The sequence below is a fragment of the Cyprinodon tularosa genome, unplaced genomic scaffold, assembly GCF_016077235.1.
Source record: "Cyprinodon tularosa strain WSP-4 unplaced genomic scaffold, ASM1607723v1 ctg521, whole genome shotgun sequence".
Lineage (NCBI taxonomy): Eukaryota > Metazoa > Chordata > Actinopteri > Cyprinodontiformes > Cyprinodontidae > Cyprinodon > Cyprinodon tularosa.
In genome coordinates, this window is record NW_024039254.1 from 487,501 (window position 1) to 501,427 (window position 13,927).

Sequence of the window (13,927 nt, forward strand, 5' to 3'; positions counted from 1 at the left end):
ATTCAATCATCAACATACAACAGAAACTTCATCCCAAAATCAGAACATCTGAAGGATCTCAAACAGGAAATAATCTCCACTGACACCTGGACCAGGATGCAGCTAAAATGAAGCAAACTCACAGGACTGCTGCTCCTTGGCCCGGCTGGATGTCTTGTGGGACTGACACCAGATAGTGACGCCATCTTCCAGAAGCTTCAAGGTTCGATGTTTCTGCCAGCGAGCTGAGCGAACCTTCACCATACTGGAACCCTGCAACATCTGCTTCACATCTTCATCGTCCTGAACGCCTGGGGACAAAACAGATGGAAAAAGACACGTATGATGAAACGCAGAGTGGATTTGCTGTTTCTGCTGAATTAGTGGGAATCAATTAATAACATTATTAAACTATACATTATATACTATATATTTTTTCTATTAGGAGATGTCAAAATTTTAAAAAATTATCTATAATTTTATACTAATCTCTGTCAGAGTATCATCACTTTTTTTCATCACAATGTTTTTATCCCTGCTTACCTTATCAAGGCTGCACTTTAAAAAATGAAATAGTCTGGAGCGCTGTACTGGACGAAATTTCTTTCTGTTTACACTTGTGTGTACAAGATGACAAAATAAAATCTGTCTATGTCTAAGGATCAAAGAGATACAAAGAGATATATAATAGTTAATATTCTGATAATAAAGTCATGATATTAAGGTTTTTTGATAATAAAGTCTTAAATATCATTAAGAATAAAGTCACAACGATCAAAGTATAAAGTTGTAACATTAGGAGATCAATGTTTTAATATTGCCAATGAGAATGATAACATAACATTTTTATTATTTGATATATTTTATTCTTTACAGATTCCCCCCCATTGAACTTCTGGGTGGCCTTTTGGTCTGGCTGACCAATAGAAACGCTGTTGCTATCGTCTAAGCAGAGCAGATGTTCTTCTATTGGTCAGCGCACGGATCATCCAGAACTCTAGAGGGTGACATCTGTATTCTAAAATAATATAATTCATAAAACTGATTTGAAAACAAATATATATTTTATTTCAAAAAATAAACTTTAAAACAGCAAGCTGGGATGTAAGTAAGTAAGTAAAATTTAATTGTATAGCCACTTTTCACAGATAAAAATCACAAAGTGCTTCACAGTAAAAATGTAATACAATAAAACAAATGGAAACATGCAAACAAAGCCATAAAAACCACACGTCTAATTAAGATAATGGAAGATAATGGTTGATCTTTTACATTCACATTATGAAATACTCTCAGATGCCTTTTTTTTTTTTCAATTGAGAAGTTTTTAAAACGCATCTTCTTCAACTTTCCTGTTTTTTTAAATACGTTCTTTGTTTTTAATAATATTGGAATAAATTTCTCTCCATATCCCCAGAGGCCATCCGACTGCAGCTGTAACTCCCAGCTCTGCAGCGTCCGTCTGCTTCTAAATAAACACATCTATAAATCTGGAAGCAACGGTCGGATAAAAACTGATCCCATAACATAATTCTCTGTCTGAGTCTGAAGGATTATGATTTCCACAGTGACAGCAGGAAAGATGTGCTTCTGCTTTCCTTCGCTTAAGGTGATATTGGTGGTTTTGTCAGAAAGAGTTTAAACCTGCAGGTTAACGTCCGCTTCCTGTGGAGCGTAGATGACAGGAAGTGTTCAGCAGATTTATGTAAACACTGAATCTATCCAGTTTAACTTCCAGAGTAACAAAAAGGATAAAAATGACATCATCTGACTGTAACTGATTTCTAAACAAATCGTTTTTCCTACGTATATTGAAAAAAATGTGTTTCAAAGGGTTTTTGTCATAAAAGATAAAGCTTTTTAAATGATACATGGATCTTATTAATGAGAAAATATTGATTCAAATTCTCCCTAAAACCTTTACAACCCTGTGATGTTATACGGTGCCCAATCCTTCCTGACGCCTTTGATGCAAAGCAGGACCAGGAAACATGATTTCACTGCTAATTAAAAGATGTTGGCTTTTTCTATTTTTGTGCAGCTAAATTAGAATCAGAACAAAGAAAGTGGATCTTAACCTGGTTTGATTTTCCTTTGAGAAACAGGAATTAGAAAACAGGAAAGTTTTAAAATACAAAAACTGAAATGGAACCCAAATATTTTCTAAATTCTGCTCATCCCTTTTTTAATTTCCGTTTCTAGAAGGAATAATCCAAAAAGCTAAAGATTCGCTGACCGATCGAATCCAACTGGACTATAAAAGATGAAAACCAACAATAAAACCTGAGTTTGAACAGATCAGCAAAAAACAGAGTAAATAATAAACATATAAAATAATATAATATAATCATCCTAGATTAAAAAAAAAAGTTTTTCAAGCCTTCAAAGCACTATGCTTAAACTTTCTTGCAACCATTTAAAGGGAAGATCTAAGAAAGCAGTGAAGAGCAGAACTGAGGAAAACAGCAGAAGAGAAAAAATCAGTGAAACATTTGAACAAAGATCTGAGAAAAGGAGAGAAACCATCAAACCTCAGCATTTCCCCCATCAATCGGATCAATTGGATGGAAGTTTTATTGATCAAATCTAATAAGCATCACCAGAACAACCCCTACAAAAATAAAAGAAATCAATCAAAATTAGGAGCAACATTTGAATCATTTATTGTTAGATGAGGAAGAAAAGAGGCTGTTATTGGGAAACAACTGATCATATGGTGAGTCGACCTTTAACAGGAATAACAGCAGATGATGTCATAACCTTAATAACCACAAAAACTGAGACCTTCCAGCTCATATTATCAGATATTTTACTCTACTTCCCCATTAAAATTGTTAAATCAGTTATTTTATTTGCAGATTTATTTATTTTCAACATGTTTTACTTTGTAAGTATGTATCAACCCTAATTTTACCATTAGATTCATAGATTCAGTTCCTACCACAATAAAATAAACAAAAACATAGTTATTTTGGTTTGAGTATATTTCGTGTGTTAAAATGTGTAAAATTATAAAGAGTCATAATGTTATTGTTTTTTATTAGCCATTATGTAACAACTTTCTAACTAAGATGTTGTTACTTAACTAGAATTAAGCCCAATATTTAAAATAATATTTAGTTTGTTCTGTAAAAAAGCAGCATAAAGCAGTGGTTAGTAGAAATGAACAGATGAATCAGACCAGCTGGGTGGGTTTGGCCCCCAGGGGCCCCCTGGGTCCTCGGGGTTTTAGCACGGTCTCTGGCAGTAATCCCTTCTGCTCCAGTTTGCTTTAACGGAACATTGTGGATCCCAAAGCGGCTGCCTGCTGGTCCAGAGCGTAGAGCTCTGATTGGATCAGACGGAACCACATAACGGTCCTTGGTTCTGGTTCTGGTCTGGTTCTGGTTCGCGCAGAGCCCTGATTGGATCAGACGGAACCACATAACGGTCCTTGGTTCTGGTTCTGGTCTGTTTCTGGTCTGGTTCTGGTTCTACAGACCCTCCACTCTGCAGCTAAAGGTGCTTAGAGGGGAAAACACTCACCCAGATTCCTGAGAGGATCGATGGCCTTCGGTTGGGACGTCCCGGCTCGGTTCTTTCTGTGTTTGCTGCCCAGCATGACGCGCAGACGCCCGGCCGCTCCTTATGCGCGCCGCGGGATGGAGGACGGAGAGGAGGCGCGCCGCGCGCTGCGCCTCATCTTTTTATCCTGGCCTGGGGTCTGAGAGCCCCACTTCTTCTCAATCACATCAGCGGCATCCACCTGACGTCAGAGCCCACTAAGCCTTCCTCGGGAGATTTTCAAAATAAAAGTAGACCCTTTCTTATTATAACCCGAGTATAATTAGAGAGCAGCGTAATTAAAGACAGAAGCTGGTTATTCAGGAGCTCCATAAAAGCATGAAGCAGAAGTGATGAAAGAGACACCGCCTTGAAGCAGCTGACTCTGACCTTTGACTCAGGCATGAGGCGGTGGTGACGTGTTCTTCATGAGCCTACAGCCAATAGGCTTAATCACCAAGAGGTTAACAATAGTTCAGAAAATCATTGTGAAAACACTGATACCAGAATTATAAATAGCCTACAGAAAAATGTATCCTCCATCTGATATCAGAGATCTGATTGTTCCTTATGTTCCTAACAGAGCACTTTCTCTGACTGTGACTAACTGGATGTGCTCTCTTCATCCTCTGACATGGGAGCTGGCTCGGAGCTCGTCAGCCTGGCTGTGTGTTTCCTGGACGGGGCCGCCTGTGGAGCTGGTTGACAGTTGCCTTTTGTATCTATGCTTCTTTTTCTATATTTGTTTCTGTCTTCTCAAACCCCAGTCGGCCGCAGCAGATGGCCGCTCACTCTGAGCCTGGTTCTGCTGGAGGTTTCCTTACTGTTAAAAGGGAGTTTTTCCTCTCCACTGTTGCTACAAGCATGCTTAGTGTGAGGGATTGTTGAAGATCAATGAGTTGATGCAATCAGCTGGTTTTCCTTAGATAGAAAATTTTGAATCAATCTGACTGGATGATCTGGTGAACTGGAAAGTGCCTTGAGATGACAGGATGTGAATTGGCGCTATAGAAATAAACTGAATAGAACTGAATTTCTGCATGGAGTTTTCTAAAGGTACTCCAGCTTCCTCCCACAGTCCAAAAACATGACTGTTAGGTTACTTTGCTGGGAACCTGCAGAAATTGGTTTGTTTTTTAACCCAACATTTATAAAACAAAATTCACTTCATAGAAGGAATATTATATCAGATGACATCTTTATATCACCTAACATTAACTAAGAAACCATCACATTTTGTTACTTAAAAAAAACAAATATTTATATTATATTAAAATAAAATAATCTGTAAAGCTTTAGGAAAACGATTAGATAAAGTCACTTCTCTCATAATCCACCCTGATCAAACTGGTTTCATTAAAGAAAGGCAGTCAGCTGCTAACACACGCAGACTGCTTAATTTAATAGATTATTCCTACAGTAAAAATCTTAAATCCTAGATATTGTCTTTAGATGCAGAAAAAGCATTCGATAGAGTAAACTGGAAATTTTTATTCGCCACTCTACATAAATTTTATTTTGACAATTCCTTTATAAATTGGTTAAAAAATATTATGCAGCTTCCCAACAGCCTGTGTCAAGACAAATAATCAAACATCTTCCAGCTTTTGTCTCCAGAGGGGCACCAGACAGGGATGCCTGCTCTCCCCCTCACTTTTTGCTATTTTCATTGAGCCTCTGGCTGCTACAATCAGACAAACTAATGTGGTTAAAGGTATAAAAGGCATGAAAATAGAGCATAAAATTAGTCTTTATGCAGATGATGTATTACTTTATCTCCAGCACTCAAACACTTGCCTCTCTCAAGTGATTAGATTACTAGAATCTTTCTCAAAAGTCTCAGAATACTCTATAAATTGGTCTAAATCTATAATACTACCAATTAATTGCTCTCTACAGAATCCCTCAGGTCTACAATTGCAATCAGGAAATATCAAATATTTGGGAATTACTGTGTCATCTAAATTAGCTGAGTTAGAAAATAGAAGAGGACCTAGAAAGATGGAAATCGCTTCCGATCTCCCTTATAGGTAGGCTAGCCTCAATTAAAATGATGGTCTTACCCAGAATTAACTACCTATTTTCAATTATCCCAAATAAACCATCAACCGAATGGTTTAAATCTCTAGATTCTTCCATCTCTAAATTTCTTTGGAAGGACAAACCCCCTCGTATCAGCTTAAAAACACTACAGAAAACTAAAGACAGAGGGGGACTAGATTTACCTAACTTCCAACACTACTACTTAGCAAATAGATTACAATACATCTCTAAATGGATAAAACATAATCCCTTAGATGAACCCTGGATAGACACAGAACAGGAAATATGCAGTAATATCATAATTTCAGATTTGCCGTTTATTAGCTCTAAGATCAAACGGCACCCATGTTTCAAAAATATTAACATCAGCTCTTCCCTGACAGCATGGTGGGAATTTCTAAAAATAACGAAGTCATCACTTATCCCGTGCAGTCGTACACCCATCTGGAATAACCCTGACATTCTACAAAACGATAATGTGATAAACTTTCCGTACTGGAAGAATAAAGGTATTAACTATCTGGATCATTTATTTGAAGGTACGGAGTTTATCACATTCGCTAGATTATATTTTCAATATGGCATTAACAGAAATAAATTCTTAGAATATGAGCAAATTAAAGCTATAATTAGAAATAATTGTAAGCATATTGATGGAGGTTTACAAATTCCAGCTAATATATCAGAGTTTCTAAAGGTAAACCCCCCCAAACCACTGTCTTATACAGGACACTGACTAAACTGGATGATACAATATCTCTCCCTATTACTAAATGGGAGGAGGATTTATCAGTCAGCTTTGAACAAAACATCTGGGCTCAGATATGTCTAAGAACCTTTAACATGACTAGAAACCCCAATTTACAATTAATACAATACAAAATCCTCCCCACAGTGCACTATACAGGTCAAAGGTTATTCAGGCATGTGTTCTCTGCTCGCACCCTTAGCTCACCGCTACGTAGAGCTAGTCTGTGATCGTGGCGGGCCAGAGCGCTCAGCCACAGCCTATCATTGCTGTTATCACCACAGTCATCATCGCATCGTTATTTTTAAGCGTCATTGCCTCCTTGCTTGTTCAGCAATTTTGCCATTGCGCATCATCCCAGCTCTGCTCTTATTTCCAGACTGCTTGATCTGGCTATTGCATTTCCTTCCTCCTTGTCCAGTTTCACTTTTTAAGGGCTGCCTTCTGACTTTTATTTCGGTCTAGACTGCTTCTTGATTGGATCGGCATCATTCTGTCTGCAGCCATGCTTTAATTTTACAGGTGATGCCTTCATTTAGATGATACTCTTTCAACACACCTCCAGCCCCTCTTCCACCATCGTAGCTAAAGCTTCATCAGAGCGTAATTCCTCCTGGATTCTTACTGCGTTCCCTGTCTCATCTCAACCGGTCCGACAGAAGACCGCCATGTTGAGCCTGGTTCTGCCAGCGGTTTCTTTCCAATGGAGAGTTTTTCCTCTCTACGGTCGCTTCATGCTTGCTCATCACGGACAGGTTCTCTTAACCTGTGTTATCCAACTGGACTTCCATCTTCCAGGTCCCTGAGTGAAGCTCTAGTATCAGCTCACACAATCCACTGGATCTCCCCATAAAGCTCAGCAGACCATCTCTCTAACCAGTCTACAGACTGACCATCTTCCTCTATCTCCACTCCAACACCAGTTTCAGGTCTGGGGGGGAAACAGCCCTATTCTTTGCTATGTTCATGCATATCTATCGAAATTAAGCGTTATGTTTCCTGCCGAGGTCTGAGCGCTAAAGACCAAGTAATTGTATCTATAAATTTCTCCTAATTGTCTTTTTTCTTCATGTGAGTTTTTCAGATTGAACTATATATGCTCCCAAATGGTAAAATTATTATTGTCTGTCAATTATTAGACAGTGTAGGTGTCACGATTTGGTGTTGGATTGAGGACCCAAAAGCAGAGGCAAGTAGGCAGAGGTGAATTTAGGTGGGTTTAATGAGGTTCACAGATACGGAGGCAGGAATCAAAAATCCAACAAAAATAACAAACAAACCAGAACCAAGGAGACATCAGGGGAAACCAAACTCTAGGAGCCAGGGAGAGACGAGGTAAGCAGACAGACGTTAGACGAGGATCCAGCAAACAGGAACTGAAGAGGAAGGACTTTTAAAGGAGACAGAAACAAAGAGAGGGCTAACGAGAGGATTGAAAACAAGCGAGGACAGAGCAGAAAACAGAGCTAGGGATAGAGGACACAAGAGGGCAGCAGAGGACAACAAATGGAAAACCTGGAAGACAGGAACTAAGAAGAAAACAACAAAATAATAATTAAACACTAAAACAAGGAGCAAAGTAAAAACTGAATACTCTAAATAAACATAACAAACCAAAGACTGTGACAGTAGGATTACGTTCCACAGTTATGCTGATGATACTCAGCTATTCCTGCCTATAAATCGAGGTGAAACTAAGCCATTACCAAGACTATGGGCATGTCTGAAGACCTAAAAACCTGGATGACTGAGTCTTTGGACCAGAGTCTTTGAGAACTGAACTTGATTAGTCAATCATATTATCTGGATGGGATTAAATTGATCTAACACAATTAAGTAAAAAATCTTGGTGTTATTGTTGATCAGAACCTGTAACAAGATGGGGCCACTAAAAATCTAGGGGTGGCACACTTAATGTCATGTTGGGGTCTAAGCGTCTAACCCACATGCAGGGAAAAGGTTAAATAGTTTATTCATAAAGTTTACAATAATTGTGCACAGGATCTCCAGCCAATGCCGCCATTCTTCCAAGGCCAGTTTTATGGCGAGGAGTTCTCCGTCGCCGACGTCGTAATTTCGTTCAGCAGGGGTGAGTCTGCGGGAGAAAAATGCACACGGAAGAGTTCTCTGGTCAGAATCAGAACTTCGGGACAGAACAGCTCCCACCCCTGAGTCAGATGCATCCACCTCCAAGATGAACTGTTTGGAGGGGTCAGGTTGAATGAGGATGGGTGCGTTGGAAAACAGAGTCTTAAGTTTCTTGAAGGCTGCTTCAGCCTCAGAGGACCAGTGAAAAGTTCTTTTTGCTGATGTTAAGGCTGTTAGAGGTTGGGCTGTTTGGCTGTAATTTCTGATGAACCTACGATAAAAATTGGCAAATCCCAGAAATCTTTGAAGTTGTTTCCGGTTTTCAGGAGTGGGCCAGTCCAGAACCGCCTTGATTTTATCCTCAGATGGCCTCACCTGCCCGCCCTCGAGCACAAAACCTAGAAAGGTAACAGACGGGCGATGAAACTCGCATTTTTCAGCCTTGACAAACAACTTGTTTTCCAAAAGTCTTTGCAGGACCAAACGAACATGTTTTTGATGTTCAGAGATGGTTCTGGAGTAGATCAGTATACACAAAAACATTTAAAAAATCTCTCAAAACATCGTTCACTAGTGCCTGGAAACAAGCAGGGGCGTTAGACAAGACCGAAAGGCATTACCAGATATTCAAAACACCCAGAGGTGTTTTGAAGGCTGTTTTCCATTCGTCTCCTTCACGGATTCTGAGAAGGTGGTAAGCGTTTCTCAGGTCTAACTTGGTGAACACAGGGGCACCCTGAACCGGTTCAAAGGTAGAAGCTAACAGAGGCAACGGATATTTGTTCTTGATAGTTATTTGGTTTAACCCTCGGTAATCAATACAGGGTCGCAGAGATCCGTCTTTTTTGCTGACGAAAGAAAAAAACGGCTCCGAGTGGAGAAGAAGATGGTCGGATAATTCCAGCCGCTAGTGATTCATTGATATATTTCTCCATGGTCTCCCTTTCAGGTTTGGAGATGTTATAAAGCCGACTGTTCGGGAGTGGGGCCCCAGGGAGAAGATCGATGGCACAGTCATAAGGACGGTGCGGAGGGAGAGAAAGGGCTCTAGCCTTACTGAACACCGCAGCCAAATCATGATAATCAGGAGGTATAGCAGAGAGATCGGGCGGGTCAGCCTCCTGATGGTTTGCCGGCTGCTGAGTCGGTGTCATGATTGGTTACAGAGTAAGCCCAATATGCAGAACACACATGGAGGCTGGATAAAAAGTTTAACAAGGTTTATTGAATCACAAGCACATGAATATTGCACTGGAACTGGAACTGGTCTGGGGGCAGGTTTACTGGAGTCTGCAGGGATGACAGTTCAGTTAGCAAACGGACTGATGAGTTATGAGTCTTAGATATTTCTGAGGAATACCTTGAAGGAGTCCGGGTTTCTTTTTGAGAGAGGAAACTGTTGGGTCCAGAAACTGTTTGTTCAGCAGAGTCCAATAATTGCTTAAGCGTCTTACTTCTGACTTTGAGGGCAGACCTTGATTTGAGTTTCCAACTCTTAGCCAAGAGCTGCAGGGTAATCCACAGAAGAGTCTTCAGGTTTGGCTCACGAGAGCAGGCTAGGCAGGTTAAGCTCATCCAGAGCCTCAGGGAGAGACAGGATTCCTGTGAGGCAAAAAACAAGGAAGAGTTAGAATCTTATCTCATCTAAAGATAGCTAAGATTCTCAGGTTACAAGGCTCAGGTCGCTAACCAAACTAGATCAACACTGCGGCGTTGAAGCAAGGTCTGAAGGCAGGTTATATAGCGCTGGGTCTCTGATGATGAGATGCGCCACAGGTGTGTTGGAGGCTCGGCTCCAGAGGACCCACGGCGCACTCTGCTGGAGGCAAGGGCGTAGGTTTGATTTGAACTTTGGTGGGGACACTATTGGTCTGGTGTCATTGGTGCTGCAATATGCGTGCCCTTTTTTATGCTCGATGTGAGCATCCGTGCTGATAAGAGGAATTAATTGTTAAAAGAGAAAAGCAACATTTTGCTACATTAATAAAAATTTTATAAGCACTACACTCATTAGATGCTGTTTATCAATGTTTGAAGTATCACAGGCTCTGATGAATGTGGAATTAGGACTGTTTTCTACTTTGTAAAATGTTTTCATTTGCATGACTAATAGAGAAGGTAAATACAGTATTTTCTTTTGAAGATATAGAATTGTGCAGAGTTAAACCCCACTCTTATATTTTACCTACTATGCTCCCTCTGTATCAAGCAAAATAATACATTCATTAAAATATTAAGTTGAACATCTGGGCTGTAGTTACTCTGTATAGCCCATTTCATGTATTTTATCTAGGGCTGAAAAAATTAATCGTATTAATTGATTGTTTCAATAATCGTCAACTAATTTAGTATGTGATTAATCATTAACTGGAGAATGGAGACTATAAAACATAATATAAATGTAAAATGTCCCTTTCCCCTAAAGAGCAATCCACTTAGATCAGTAATTATACCAAAATTGTAAAAATACAATATATATATATATATATATATATATATATATATATATATATATATATATATATATATATATATATATATATATATATATATATATATATATATATATATACATATATATATATATACATATATATAATGTATAAGATTAAAAAAAATGTTTTGTCTGTCAATATTCTCCATCCAGAACTCCTCATGTGGAAATATTTTAGTTTCACCTGGTTTATTTAGACATCACCTGAAGCACTGAAGGGCCAGCTGCTTCACCTACAAGCTGCCCTGGATCATTATTACTGGATATCTGTGTTTCCTATAATCATATAATGTATAACTGTGTTTTTAATAGTAAGGGATTAAATGTAACACAACCTTTTATCATTGTCCTATATTGCTTACTGTCTGACTGTTTAAATAGCTCTTTACTGTATGTCTATTTTCTTTTTTAGTGGCATCATCTACAAACACAACACTAAGAATGAGCCGAAGTGTATTCAAATATAAAATAATTTTTAACAATTATAAAAGACAATATAACACTATCTTGTCTGTAATTTAACATTATCCAAAATAAACAGCCAGATTCAAGCATTTTTACCAGACATTAATGTTTGTACTAATTTAGACTGTGTGGAAATCTATGTACCGTAAGATAAAATCAATGTTTATATTCTTCCTTTTTTGTTCTTGTCTTTATCCTATTTCTAGAAGTATAAATAGCCAATAAAATAGAACTATTATTATGTGGAACCCTAATTATGCTTTTTAAACGAAAAACAGCAGATGTTTAGGCCCCATTTCTTGTTGTTATACTCTATAAGAGAAATAACACCTGCTAATAATTATACCTGAACTTCCTCAAAGAGTCATAAAAAATGAAAACAGTAATAGCAACTAAATATTGGTAAAAAGGAAACACTCAGTTTTTCTTTTTTAGTTGCGCTGTGGATAAGAATTAGAAATGTTGATGGCTTACAGCCTTTATTTGCCCATTTTTCCAGCAGTCTTCAGAACTCCTGGCTGACTCAGAATATTTCGCTTTATAAAAGAAAAAAAAGGTTTTTGTTTTTTAGTGTACATGATATTCATTTTTTTTAATTGGGACTAGTTTTGTAGCCTAATATGTATTGTAGTAGCATTCTAGTGTGAATCAATTTTCAGATTTGTGCTCCAAGCACGCCAGGACTAGAAAACAGCCAATCAGAGAGAGAGAAGGCGGAACCTAAGGCAGAACAACCAATGAGAGTGGAGTTAAACAGCGCAGCACAGTTCCATGCGCTGCCACATGAAAGGGACAGGAGAGAGCAGGCAGAGGAACTGCGAGAGGAAAAGAAGCCACTGCTGCAATAACTACTGCTGTAAATTATAAACATGTTGCTCACATCCAATTATTGGTAGGGACAATTAGGTCGGTTCAAAATTTTGGTAGGGACATGTCCCTATGGTCCCTATGCAAACCTACGCCCATGGCTGGAGGAAGGTGGTACAGCTCCAGATCCCAACAGTGCCCCCCTCTCAACGACCGCCTCTTGGCGGTCCAAAAGATGTCGACGGAAGGGAGCGCTCATAATCCTAAATCAGAGACGGATCGAGGATGTAGGAGCCAGGAACCCATTGGCGATCCTCCGGACCGTAGCCCTCCCAATCGACGACCAGGGTGGGTGGAGGGGAGTCGGATGGAGGGCACAAAGGGCTAGAGACAACTGGTTTTATCTGGGAGACATGGAACGTGGGATGGATGCGGAGACTCGAAGGAAGATGTAGGCATACGGCAGAGGGGTTTATAATCTGGGCAACCTTGTAGGGACCAATGAATCTGGGAGACAATTTTCGAGACATTCCCTTGAGGGGAATGTCCCGAGTGGAAATCCATACCTCCTGACCAATGACGTACTCTGGGGCAGGGCATCTTTTGGAGTCCGCGAAGCGCTTGGAAGACACGGAAGAGTGGTTGAGGGTGGCGATGGTGTCCCTCCAGATACGCTGAAAGCGGCGGATGTGGTGGTTGACTGATTTGACCAAAATCTCTCTCTCGTCTGCAGGAAAAAGAGGGGGCTGATATCCGAGACTAACCTGGAATGGAGATTGACTGGTGGAAGCAGACTTGAGGGAATTGTGGGCGTATTCGATCCATGTGAGGTATTGACTCCAGTCAGTGGGGTTGTTGGAGGTCAGGCAGCGGAGAATCGATTCGAGCTGTTGGTTCATTTTTTCTGTCTGACCGTTGGACTGTGGGTGATAACCAGAAGTAAGTGATGACTTACAATTCAGGGCAGCGCAGAAAGCCTTCCAGACTTGGGAGATAAACTGTGGTCCGCGATCGGAGAGTATTTCCTGGGGTATTCCATGGAATCGGAAAACATGCTTCACTAGGAGCTGTGCAGTCTGAAAGGCCGTGGGAAGTTTCCTGAGAGGAATCAGATGACATGACTTGGAAAATCGGTCGACGATGGTAAAAATAGTGGACATACCTCTGGAGAGTGGGACACCAGTGACAAAATCGATGGCGATGTGAGACCAGGGACGAGTTGGAACAGGAAGAGGATGCAACAGGTCAGAGGGCGGTTGATGTGAGGTTTTGTTTCTGGCGCAGATGGAGCAAGCCAAAACATACTCCTTCACATCCTTGTGCAAGGTAGACCACCAGAAACGTCTAGAAATCAAGGCGATAGTTCGGCTCACCCCCGGGTGAGCGGAAAACTTGGCTGTGTGCATCCATTGAGTCAGGCAGGATCTGACAGAAGAAGGGACATAGGTTCTGTTAGGAGGACCGTTACCTGGGTCAGGTTCAGAAGCTAGGGCAGAGTTTATGAGATCGGAGATCTCCCAGGAAACCACTCCAACAGTACAGGAGGCAGGAAGAACAGGTTCAGGCGTCTCGGATTGATCAGCAGAGTATAGACGAGAGAGAGAATCGGGTTTGATGTTCTTGGAGCCGGGTCTGTAAGATATAATGAGGTTGAACCGAGAGAAAAACAGAGACCAACTTGACTGACGAGGGTTAGCCTGTTTGGCGGACTGGATGTACGCTAGATTTCCCCAACGTCGTAGTTTTGTTCAGCCGGTGAG

At 40.2% G+C, this 13,927-nt stretch overlaps 1 protein-coding gene across 1 annotated transcript in view; it reads right to left on the minus strand.

Annotated features, from left to right (window-relative positions):
• LOC119795754 (1-phosphatidylinositol 4,5-bisphosphate phosphodiesterase delta-3-A-like) overlaps positions 1–3,810 on the minus strand; it is a 20,660-nt gene extending 16,850 nt beyond the window's left edge. Inside the window, exons 1-2 of the mRNA XM_038303944.1 lie at positions 3,505–3,810; positions 123–290 (exon numbers count right to left, since the gene is read on the minus strand). Of these exons, the coding sequence (XP_038159872.1) occupies positions 123–290; positions 3,505–3,580 (244 nt within the window). The 5' untranslated portion in view covers positions 3,581–3,810. The remainder of the gene's footprint in view (positions 1–122; positions 291–3,504) is intronic.
• Between the last annotated feature and the right edge of the window lie 10,117 nt (positions 3,811–13,927).